This window comes from Ranitomeya variabilis, chromosome 1 (genome assembly GCF_051348905.1).
Source record: "Ranitomeya variabilis isolate aRanVar5 chromosome 1, aRanVar5.hap1, whole genome shotgun sequence".
NCBI classification, from domain to species: Eukaryota; Metazoa; Chordata; class Amphibia; order Anura; family Dendrobatidae; genus Ranitomeya; species Ranitomeya variabilis.
The window spans coordinates 1,046,540,312-1,046,552,973 of NC_135232.1; the positions used below are offsets into that span (position 1 = coordinate 1,046,540,312).

General features: G+C 39.9%; 1 protein-coding gene across 1 annotated transcript in view; it reads left to right on the top strand.

The window, feature by feature from the left end:
- The window catches only part of KDR (kinase insert domain receptor), a 35,441-nt gene extending 22,998 nt beyond the window's left edge, over positions 1 to 12,443 (top strand). The window contains exons 17-30 of the mRNA XM_077279746.1: positions 19 to 154; positions 287 to 391; positions 485 to 598; positions 875 to 963; positions 2,009 to 2,168; positions 5,977 to 6,071; positions 6,174 to 6,296; positions 6,396 to 6,507; positions 7,367 to 7,466; positions 7,568 to 7,673; positions 7,755 to 7,900; positions 9,994 to 10,087; positions 10,167 to 10,252; positions 10,992 to 12,443. Of these exons, the coding sequence (XP_077135861.1) occupies positions 19 to 154; positions 287 to 391; positions 485 to 598; positions 875 to 963; positions 2,009 to 2,168; positions 5,977 to 6,071; positions 6,174 to 6,296; positions 6,396 to 6,507; positions 7,367 to 7,466; positions 7,568 to 7,673; positions 7,755 to 7,900; positions 9,994 to 10,087; positions 10,167 to 10,252; positions 10,992 to 11,205 (1,680 nt within the window). The 3' untranslated portion in view covers positions 11,206 to 12,443. The remainder of the gene's footprint in view (positions 1 to 18; positions 155 to 286; positions 392 to 484; positions 599 to 874; positions 964 to 2,008; positions 2,169 to 5,976; positions 6,072 to 6,173; positions 6,297 to 6,395; positions 6,508 to 7,366; positions 7,467 to 7,567; positions 7,674 to 7,754; positions 7,901 to 9,993; positions 10,088 to 10,166; positions 10,253 to 10,991) is intronic.
- Positions 12,444 to 12,662: the final 219 nt, after the last annotated feature.

Sequence of the window (12,662 nt, forward strand, 5' to 3'; positions counted from 1 at the left end):
ATCTTTTTATTTTTCCAGCCCAATGAAGAGGAACTCAAGGCTGGCTACTTGTCAATCATTATGGATCCTAGTGAGGTTCCCCTTGATGAGCAATGCGAAAGACTCCTCTATGACACAATGAAATGGGAGTTCCCAAGGGAACGGCTTAAACTAGGTACCTCCTATGTTCATAACATAGTCCAACAATTCAACAGCTCATGGATAAGAGACTAAGGTTTAATCTCTTGAGCGTGATGGAAGGATGGTCCAAATAATACACAAGTGTTTTATGTCTTCCATTACATAGGGAAACCTCTTGGGCGAGGAGCTTTTGGGCAAGTTGTAGAAGCCGATGCTTTTGGAATTGATACAACCTCCACTTGCAAAACAGTGGCAGTGAAAATGTTAAAAGGTAAGAGAATAAGGTATTGTAGATCACTCAAAATAATAGACAGATTTGTTTTATTGAATGTTATTTTTATTTTTTTTTTATTTTTTTTCACAGAGGGGGCAACTGACAGTGAATACAGGGCTTTGATGTCAGAGCTAAAAATCCTTAGTCATATCGGTCACCACTTGAATGTAGTGAACTTGCTTGGAGCCTGCACCAAGCCAGGAGGTGAGTAACCCTCTTTCTCACACTAGGCAACGGGCTTTAGAACTACTGGACTTAGGTTTTTTATTGAAAAAAATGTTAGTGTCCAGGGTTCATTCACCACATTTATGGAATTCTACTTTTAGTCTACAAAAATTGTTATTTCTATATTCTGTTTTCAGCTTCACCTTTTCACAGTTATCTTCACAGCCATAAATCAGAAACGTATATGCAGCATTAAAAATCAAATTCTTAAATGTGAGTTTGATCTCCATATAATCTTCAGTGCTTTCGTTCTAGGACCCTTAATGGTGATTGTTGAATTCTGCCGATTTGGAAATCTATCAACATATTTAAGAAGTAGAAGAAATGACTTTGTTCTGTACAAGGTATGTGTACCCACCATTGTACCATGGTCTGATCAGATCTTCTAAATACAAGTCCTGTTTACATTCTTGAGGGCCTTTTAATCACATTGTGCTGCCTTGTTATAATCTAAGTGCCTCTGTGCAGCCTTCCTGTCTCTGCTGTCTGTTCTGATATGTAAGAAAGGAAATGCTTTACGCAACATGTAAGGTATATAGACAAGGTTATAGTCTACAGTCAGCAAGCTTCACGCTGGTATTCCTTTCTTTTTAGAATCCTCATTGACATATTGTACCTCCTAAGTGACTACTTGGCATCTGTGATTAAACTTTTTCAGTTTTACACCAGGGTATTTTCGGCATTGTGTACTCTCTGGGCATGTCTACTATGTCACAGACCTACCCACTGTGTCCAAGTGACAAAGCCCTTCGCTCCTTGCTTTAGCTAAATATTATCCAGTAATGTATTTCTAACTTGTTAGCATTTGTTATTTTATGACATTATATAATTTATAAACCTTGATAAAGTTAACCCAAGGGGAAGACTGTACCCCAAAGGTCATGGAAAAAAGGAATCACCTTTGTAGGTATTTTCTCTCCATACTTCCAGACTTATTTTGTTTTCCATGCCTGGTGTTGCTTGGGTTGCGCTAAGACCTCCTCACACTGCGTTCTTCCTTGAAATCTTGCATCCCTCATACACTTTTCCATTGTAATGTTCACATCCACACCCTCCCTTCCTGTAAACTGTACAAAAATAGCATGGTGAGGTTAAAAACCACAGCACATCCACTGCTTGGAGACGTCTTGCACATACTATATAGAGGCAAGCCTTACGGTCAGTTTTCCAGTATTGTACAAAGTATGACAATTTGGTAAATGGATTTCTATAAACCATACAGATAATACAAATAGTCTCTTTTAAATTACCGTATGTTGCATTTATGAAAGTGTGATAATATGCTTAGCTGATCACAAACAGGGACAGATTCATAGTAGTCTGTATCACTGAGCTCTGTATGGCTGTGACTAATGAGACTTACAATAATGTATGATCCTTTCCTTGCAGACCAAATCAGTTCGGTACAGACAGGCCAAGCATCATTACGTAGAATCTCCCAGAGATTTGAAGAAACGATTAGACAGCATTGCAAGCAGCCAGAGTTCAGCAAGTTCGGGATTTGCTGAAGAAAAGTCTCTTAGTGATGTCGAAGAAGAAGAAAGTAAAGGTACCGTCACACTAAGCGACTTTGCAGCGAGAACAACGACGATCCGTGACGTTGCAGCGTCCTGGATAGCGATCTCGTTGTGTTTGACACGCAGCAGCGATCTGGATCCCGCTGTGATAACGCTGGTCGGAGCTAGAAGTCCAGAAGTTTATTTAATCGCTGATCACCCGCTGTCATCGCTGGATCAGTGTGTGTGACACCGATCCAGCGATGTGTTCACTTGTAACCAGGGTAAATATCGGGTTACTAAGCGCAGGGCCGCGCTTAGTAACCCAATATTTACCCTGGTTACCATTGTAAAAGTAAAACAAAACACTACATACTCACCTTCTGATGTCTGTCACGTCCCCCGCCGGTGGCTTCCCTGCACTGAACGTGTCAGCGCCGGCCGGCCGTAAAGCAGAGCACAGCGGTGACGTCACCGCTGCTGCCGGCGCTGACACATTCAGTCAGTGCAGGAAGCTCTCGGCAGCAGCGCGTAACCCTGTGGACGCCGGGGGACGTGACAGACATCAGAAGGTGAGTATGTTGTGTTTTTTTTTACTTTTACAATGGTAACCAGGGTAAATATCGGGTTACTAAGCGCGGCCCTGCACTTAGTAACCCGATGTTTACCCTGGTTACCCGGGTGCTGCAGGGGGACTTCGGCATCGTTGAAGACAGTTTCAACGATGCCGAAGTCGTTCCCCTGATCGTTGGTCGCTGGAGAGAGCTGTCTGTGTGACAGCTCCCCAGCGACCACACAACGACTTACCAACGATCGCATCGCTGGTCGTGATCGTTGGTAAGTCGTTTAGTGTAACGGTACCTTAAGACTTTAATGTGTTATGCTGATAAAGATAGTAGTGATGAGCTGATTGCTTGAAAGTCGAATTCACCAGTTCGCGCAGATTTTCCCTGGGAAATGAATTCACAGCTACAGGCGTTACCAGTCAGTGATTCAAACCAGTTTTAATATATAATAAATAAATCTTGGTCAACTAGCCAGTGGAAAAAGGTAATTTTCATAATTAGTATGTAACAGTGCATTATAACATTTCATTTTTTGCTTTGTCCCAATTAATTTGCTCAGCACTGTAAATTATTCATCGCAAATTGAATGTTCCTTTTTATTCTCTGTGGTCTAGAGAGACCCCAGAGAATTATAAACATAAAATGTGAAAAAAAAAAAAACTAATACTCACCGCTCACCTCTCCGGCTGCCTCACTGATCGCCACCCATTCCTTAGGGTTTCTTCTTTCAGCCTTCACCGCCTCATCTGCCTGTTCTTCACTGTTGGGACCAGGCCTTGGGGGTCACTGCGCATTATAAGTGTTCCAATTTGAATGAACCTGCAAATTTTAGGAAATTTGACTTCAATATTATCCTTTGTGCATCAGTCAACTTATCTATAGTAGATTGAAAAATGTTGCCTCAAGCTACATGAACAGATGGTTGACGAACGCTCAGAGGAACATTCTATCTTGACATGCCCAGCGATCAGCAGCTCATCAAACAAATGATCACTTGTCGGACGATCACATGTTTTATGTGGGCTTAAGAATATTGATTGCTGGCTGGCTGCACATCTCCTATTGTAAACAGACGATATGCTGGAGAGAATGAAGCAAAATGAGTGAGGGAGAATTATCATAGTAACAATGTTACAGTTAGCACAGTTATGAAAATTGGCACTCACTGAGCTTTGTTTTGGGCGGAACATCTGCCCATTTAAAATGACAGCAGCCCTAAAGACCATAACAATTAGTGGGTAAATAAAAAAGAGCTCTCCCAGTAACATTTTTATTGTTTAAATGTGTATATACAGTACAGACCATAAGTTTGGACACACCTTCTCATTTAAAGATTTTTCTGTATTTTCATGACTATAAAAATTGTACATTCACACTGAAGGCATCAAAACTATGAATTAACACATGTGGAATTATATACTTAACAAAAAAGTGTGAAACAACTGAAAATATGTCTTATATTCTAGGTTCTTCAAAGTAGCCACCTTTTGCTTTGATGACTGCTTTGCACACTCTTGGCATTCTCTTGATGAGCTTTAAGAGGTAGTCACTGGGAATGGTCTTCCAACAATCTTGAAGGAGTTCCCAGAGATGCTTAGCACTTGTTATCCCTTTTGCCTTCACTCTGCGGTCCAGCTCACCCCAAATAGCCCTTACTCAGCCTGGAGGTGTGTTTGGGGTCATTGTCCTGTTGAAAAATAAATGATTGTCCAACTAAACGCAAACCAGATGGAATAGCATGCCGCTGCAAGATGCTGTGGTAGCCATTTTCAATAAATCCCCAACAGTATCACCAGCAAAGCACCCTCACACCATCACACCTCCTCCTCACGGTGGGAACCAGGCATGTAGAGTCCATCCGTACACCTTTTCTGCATCGCACAAAGACACGTTGGTTGGAACCAAAGATCTCAAATTTGGACTCATCAGACCAAAGCACAGATTTCCACTGGTCTAATGTCCATTCCTTGTGCTCTTTAGCTCAGACAAGTCTCTTCTGCTTGTTGCCTGACCTTAGCAGTGGTTTCCTAGCAGCTATTTTACCATGAAGGCCTGCTGCACGAAGCCTCCTCTTAACAGTTGTTGTAGAGATATGTCTGCTTCTAGAACTCTGTGTGGCACTGACCTGGTCTCCAATCTGAGCTGCTGTTAACCTGCAGTTTCTGAGGCTGGTGACTCGGATAAACTTATCCTCAGAAGCAGAGGTGACTCTTGGTCTTCCTTTCCTGGGGCGGTCCTCATGTGAGCCAGTTTCTTTGTAGCGCTTGATGGTTTTTGCCACTGCACTTGGGGACACTTTCAAAGTATTCCCAATTTTTCGGACTGACTGACCTTCATTTCTCAAAGTAATGATGGCCACTCATTTTTTTTTTATTTAGCTGCTTTTTTCTTGCCATAATACAAATTCTATCAATCTATTCAGTAGGACTATCAGCTGCATATCCACCAGACTTCTGCACAACAGCACTGATGGTCCCAACCCCACTTATAAGGCAAGAAATCCCACTTATTAAACCTGACAAGGCACACCTGTGAAGTGAAACACATTCACAGTGACTACCTCTTGAAGCTCATCAAGAGAATGCCAAGAGTGTGCAAAGCAGTCATCAAAGCAAAAGGTGGCTACTTTGAAGAACCTAGAATATAAGACATCATTTCGGTTGTTTCACACTTTTTTGTTAAGTATATAATTCCACATGTGTTAATTCATAGTTTTGATGCCTTCAGTGTAAATGTACAATTTTCATTGTCATGAAAATACAGACAAATCCTTAAATGAGAAGGTGTGTCCAAACTTTTGGTCTGTACTGTATATGTGCATGTAATGTAGTGTGAATGTATTACTATACTCACCTACTGCTGCTTACTCTCTTATTAAGCACCGTTCTTGTACTTTTATCAGTGATGTCACCACAAATAAGACCTGCCGGCTCACTCCATACTCTAAGTATGAGCCAGGAGTTGCTGTTATAATGAAAGCCTATGGCACCTCATTCTGAGACTCATTCCATAGACTTACATTATAAAAGTCACTTCTGGGTCACACAGAGCGCAGTGACGTCATTCAGAAGAGGAGAAGAACAGCGCTAGTTCCCGGAGACAGCAGCGGTAGATGAGTATATTAACAGACTCGCACTGCATTACACCCACATACACACACATTAAAACAATAACAATGTTAGTGGGAGTGATTCCTTAATCGTTTTTGTGATCGGATCATTATGTTTCATTGTTGAGTCTGTAGCAAGATAAAGGCTATCACATATCTAACATGATAACATCTTACAATGTGCAGTTGAAGAAATGTGCAAGAATCAGCTTTCCATGGAAGAACTCATCTCATACAGCTTCCAAGTGGCACGAGGCATGGAATACATGGCTTCACGGAGGGTATGCTTGATTTACATGTTACTGAAAGACATTCAGCCTGTATGATAGAAATGGACAAGTCATGGTGGCAGACAATTTAATCCCATTTTCTTTCATTTGCAGTGTATTCACCGAGACCTGGCAGCTCGTAATATACTTCTGGGTGACAACAATGTGGTTAAGATCTGTGACTTTGGTTTGGCACGTGACGTGTATAAAGACCCTGATTATGTCCGGAAAGGAGATGTAAGTAAAATAAAGTCCAAGACTCAGCAGTTCATTTTTCTTTTGTGTTAATTTTCAGGCTACAGTTATAATTATTATTCATCACTTTTCCTCCCCAAGGCTCGGCTTCCTCTTAAGTGGATGGCACCAGAGACTATCTTTGATAGAGTATATACAACACAAAGTGATGTTTGGTCCTTTGGGGTCCTGCTCTGGGAAATATTCTCATTAGGTGAGTCAGTTTTATACATTTCCTTTTTTATGTGAATCAGTGTCCAACATATTTAATCATTGAATCATTTCCATGGACACTCAGACCATGCATCTAAGTGGTAGCATTCCACAGGATAGATGTTTAAAATGTGACACTGTTCCTGGAAGTACAGACATTCACTACTTGGTCTAGAGTCTTGTCATAAACTGAACATACAGGAGACATAAGGGAGCGATTTTGACCAACACTATGGTGTGATCGGCCACGTATGTTTTTGCAAGCATATCCTGTTACATTATACAACATTTTGGCATGTGAGTGATCTGATTTACATGTAAGATTTAGTAGGGTAAATGCTGCCTGATCTTAAACTACTGGGTTTGGCTGGATAAACAATGTAATTGTTTAGCTCAGATACCATATTCTGCATTCTGTACCTCTTGTATGCAGTTTGAAACCTGACACAAGTTCTGATCTATTTTGGGAGTGTCTCTCCATGTAATACAGGCTGGATGTGAGGTCTGATATTATCCAGGGTGGTGCTATCTTCACTTATTATTATGTATACGCATGGCTCCGATACTGTACTTTACTCTCTCTGTGCTTTTGTTTTTGTCTATTAAAATATTTTCTTACCCCTCCAAGGCACTTTCGTCCTGTCCTCTGAATATCTATATACAACCTCCTCCTTCCTTCTATCTCTCACACTGAGATAAGCAAAGGAGAAGTATTTAGAGAGCCGTCAAGAAGACCAGTTCTGACTGTTTTGTAACATTTCTGTAAAGCTCTGGATATTTTAATGTACTAAAGTTGCTTCATTTTGCCTTTAGGAAGCAAATGTACAATAATAATAGCAAACTGGACTTTCTGATTATAGGAGGATCTCCATATCCTGGAGTACAGATCGATGAAGACTTTTGCAGGCGATTGAAAGATGGGACAAGGATGAGAGCTCCGGATTACGCAACAGTGGAAATGTAAGTCCCCAGGATAGCGGCTGGAAAGTGTGATTCATATGGCAGAGAATTGTTTTTATCCTAGTGTGTCACTATTTACTGACATGGCTTTGTCATTTTAGATACCAGACAATGATAGACTGCTGGCAAGGAGATCCTCTGCATAGACCCACATTTTCTGAGCTGGTCGAACATCTTGGAAATGTCTTACAAGCTAATGTCCAACTGGTTAGTAATAGATAAAATAGTATAGATCTGAGGATTTCATGAAATAGATCATTAATAAAGTTTATTTCCCCCATTTTCAAGGATGGAAAAGATTACATTCCTGTTACTGTGACTCTGAATGTTGAAGAAGATTCTGGACTATCTATGCCGACCTCACCTGCTTCCTGTGTGGAGGGAGAGGAAATATGTGATGCAAAATTCCATTATGATAACGCTGCTGGAATACGGTAATGACCTATTTATAAGCGTCATCCTCTTCAACCACATTATTACTGGACAATGCATTTCAATAGTGAATTATGATAGAAACTGATTGTCATATAAAGATTAGCTAATAATGGTATATCGGATCGCCAAATAAATTGTATATATTTTTACATATGATTGAAATTAAAAAAGTACTCAGTTTTCCACCCTCTTTGCCTCCTTTTATATAGTACTTAAGTAAAAGATAGTGCAGTTAATGTTTACAGTGATTGCTTTTTTTTTCAAAATCCTTCAGCATCCTTTGTGTGAACTGGAAACCAATCACTAAGTGCATTCTTCTAGGTCTAGGGTTTAAAAGGTAACATCTCTTCTTGTGGTGAGTGACATGCATGTGTGAGGAGACTTATAGGCCATGCAGTGCTCCTCTGGGAAATTTAATATGCAAATTGTCTCTTCAGAGAGGAAGAGGACTTGAATTTTAGGGCCGCCTACTGAAAGTAGCTATTCTAAAAGTTAATATCAACCCTCTAACGAGCCTTGCCACATGACCTAGGATAAAAGCCAAATCAGATACTGTATTTGCAGACACGTGTCTTGGGGTGTTGCTCCTCTTCAATGCAAAGCAAGAGATTTTACTGTATGAAAGCCTCTGACTAGGATATTCAGGAAAGCTTTCCCAATAAGGACCCTTAAGGTACCTTCACACATAACGATTTCGTTAACGATATCGTTGCAACGTCACGCTTTTGGTGACGTAGCAACGATCCCACTTAACGATCTCGTTATGTGTGACAGCGACCAACGATCAGGCCCCTGCTGGGAGATCGTTGGTCATAGGGAATGATCAGGACCTTTTTTTGGTTGCTGATCACCCGCTGTCATCGCTGGATCGGCGTGTGTGACGCCGATCCAGCGATGTGTTCACTTGTAACCAGGGTAAATATTGGGTTACTAAGCGCAGGGCCACGCTTAGTAACCCGATATTTACCCTGGTTACCATTGTAAAAGTAAAAAAAAAACAGTACATACTCACATTCCGATGTCTGTCACGTCCCCCGCAGTCAGCTTCCCGCACTGACTGTCAGCGCCGGCCGTAAAGCAAAGCACAGCGGTGACGTCACCGCTGTGCTCTGCTTTACGGCCGGCGCTGACACAGTCATTGCGGGAAGCTGACGCCGGGGGACGTGACAGACATCGGAATGTGAATATGTACTGTTTTTTTTTTACTTTTACAATGGTAACCAGGGTAAATATCGGGTTACTAAGCGCGGCCCTGCACTTAGTAACCCGATGTTTACCCTGGTTACCCGGGTGCTGCAGGGGGACTTCGGCATCGTTGAAGACAGTTTCAATGATGCCGAAGTCGTTCCCCTGATCGTTGGTCGCTGGAGAGAGCTGTCTGTGTGACAGCTCCCTAGCGACCACACAACGACTTACCAATGATCACGGCCAGGTCGTATCGCTGGTCGTGATCATTGGTAAGTCGTTTAGTGTAACGGTACCTTTAGAAGAAGAGGACTTGAACTCTAGTGCAACCTACTGGAAGCCGCAATCCTGTGGAGAGGCATTATCCCTTAGACATGAGTCAAAAGACTCTCGTACAGTGAAATCAGATCTCTTGCTTTACACTGATGAAATGCAAACAACCCAAAACATTTGTCTGCAAATAAAGTATTTGGTTTTAATTTTATCCTACATTATTTGGCAAAGCTGGTTAAAGGGTTGAAATTGAATTTTAGGATCGCTACTGCCTACTGCTGCCATTAGAGTTTAAGTCCTCTTTCAATTTCTAAGAGTTTCGACATGCATAGGGAGACTGACTCCAAGTCCACGAAGAAGACCCTATACTATTCAGATGTGTGGGTCAAGTCATTTAACGGCAGCCAGGAACCGACCTGATAATTTCCAGTAAAATACCTGGTAAATAAATTACCGGCACTACTTGATGTACTTTACAAACATAGGCAAGGATAATGCTTTTAACCTGTGTGCTTCTTTATGTAGAAAGGAAAATTATATAGTTTATAAAATAATCGTTAAAATTTGAATTTGATTAAGTGAGATATGTAAAATGCGTTCAATATCTCTAACTTTAATTCTCAATTGTCTTCAGGCAGGTCCAAAATGCAAGGAGAAATAGCCGGCCTGTTAGTGTCAAGACATTTGACGATATACCTATAGAGGTCGCAGTGAAAGTGCCCATAGAGGTAGGAAAAAAAGTCTTTGTCTCTCATTCCACTATTCATCGCTAATATCAAATTATTAAAGCTCTTGTTCGTACTATAGGACAATCAAACAGATAGTGGGATGATTCTTGCATCAGAAGAACTGAAAACTCTGGATAATACACAAGCTGAAGCTCTGTTATTTAGGTAGACCATTTCTCAATTACTAAATGTCCTTGTTTAGTTGAAAAAACTAGTTTAAAATGAAAATATCGTATATGCTTTCTTCAAGTCTTTAAAATACTATTACCAACATGTGTCCTTAAGGCAGACTTCATACATCTGTGGTTTTTTGCATAGATGAAAAATTGAACTATTTCCATCAGTGTTGCGGATCAGAGTGTGTAGTCTTTGTGTCTGTGTTTATATCATCTGTATTTTATAAATTTCTCTTGTATTCGAAAAAACCTGATAGCGGTTTCTCAAACTTCTATAAAACAGTCAGTGAAAACCGCAGTAGGTTGTAACTATGATCCATCAACGTGCTCTATGAGTATTTCACTGACCTATAGACTTTCATGGGTGAATTTAATCCATGAGTAGGATAAAAAAAGAACTTGGCTTACATTTATTTATCGATTCTTGGTTTGAAAAAAAAAGCATATGTGAACAGTCAGTGTTCGTTGTGAGAAAAACATTGATAGAGCATGCACAAGAAAATTGGATTTAGTTGCTGTATTATTCATATTGTAGGAAGATTACAATTTATTAACCACCAGCTCCTGCTAAAATCCCCCAAACAAACTCACATTAGCGGAATATGTACACGTAGCATTTATCTATTCCACGTAATGTCTTTTCAAAGGCCATTGACTCATTGCTCATCATCATACTACTGACCTTCATTCTAGTTAGCTTACTAATGTTGATTCTTCTCTCATTTCAGTTGTTTAAAATCCAGTAAAAGCAAAGATTCAGTCACATCAGGATCTTCCAACCAAACCAATGATTACCAGTCTGATTACCACTCAGATGAAACTGAAACTGCTAATGATACCAATGAAAAAACTCAGCTTCTCAAAAGGGAAAGTTCATCAGAGATATTCTATGTGGAAAAAGCTCCACATCAAGCTGTTATCCAGTTGACCACAGAAGTTTAGGAGCTCAGAACTTTTTTTTAACTTGCCACAATGCACTAATAGAGAAGAAACTTTGGAGATCTATTCTGCAGGAGACGATGATGCCAAGAGACTGTCATTGTTCTACTGAAGATGAAGATTCCTGGATATGTGTCTGCATTTCATGTATGAGATAGACTTATACACATTAACAACACTCAAAATACTGTTGAATAAACAGGATATGGACTTCTGGGAGCAAAGATTTACTATTTGGATACCAAGTGTCTGTCAGTGAGGTTTGCTAAAACTGTAAGGTCCATCAATGTCTTCAATCCATCAATGAAGTGACTAAAGTAGACTTACAGCCTGGACTGTTGACCACACTATGAACTAAGTAAGCTGTCTCACACGTATAGTGGTGATGTATATAAGGTTTTGTATAATGCATTATTTTTATCTTTTTTAAATACCTGATTATGGATAAATGAATTTTCCCATCTAGAGATAAAGAAGTAGTGCTGTATTAACTGCTTCCCTAAAGGGACTGAAATATGGGCTTACCTTTTAGGACTTCCTCTGAAGGTCCACGAACAGGAGTCAGCTTTCATACACTGGGTACATGTTTCTCTGTGTTATTTTTATACATGAAGCAATATAGAATTCACACTGGTCTGCAGAGGAAATGGTACAGTGAATTCCACTATTTTACTGATCATTGAGAGAATCAGCAATAATCTAATGGAGAACTTTATTGAATGTGCTACGGAAGTAGTTGGAATCACATTTCAATACTTAATTTATGTTAAAATTCTGGTCTACAGATACCAGATCATCTAATCTTGAGTCCTCCATACACATTAGGCTAGCGTCATCTGAATGAGACGATATCGATGGGTTCGGCCAACAGTCTAATATGTATGGGGGTATCGGACCACAGCCATCTAATGTGTGTGGCTGGCCTAATTATAGTCTGAGGGTTGATAAAAGTGTTATCAAAAGGTTTATAAAGCTAGTCATGTTAACATGTCCACCTTACAGATGCGTGTTTACAAGTATGTATTAATTTACATGATTTATCTAAATTTCTAAAAACTCTAAAGCACCACCTTATACAATCTTTACATGACAGGATGTCCCACCTACTATTTGCTGTTTACTAATTTAAAATACTTGTTGTCTTCTTATGTGGGAGAGAGTCACCCATAGCATCAGGGCCTGGGTGCGACGGCTACTTCCATCACCTTGCTACATTTATGACTGTGACTAAAATATATAAATACATGTATGTGTATATATATATATATATATATATATATATATATATATATACTGTATATATATATATATATATATATGTACATATATATAAAAAAATCAAATTCTCCGGAATCTGAATTTTTTTTTAATCCAGCAATAAGGCTGCTGGCTGGCTGCCATTTTGTTGGACTATAGAAGGCTGGGAAAGTGTTAAAAAAATTTATAAAAATAATATATTC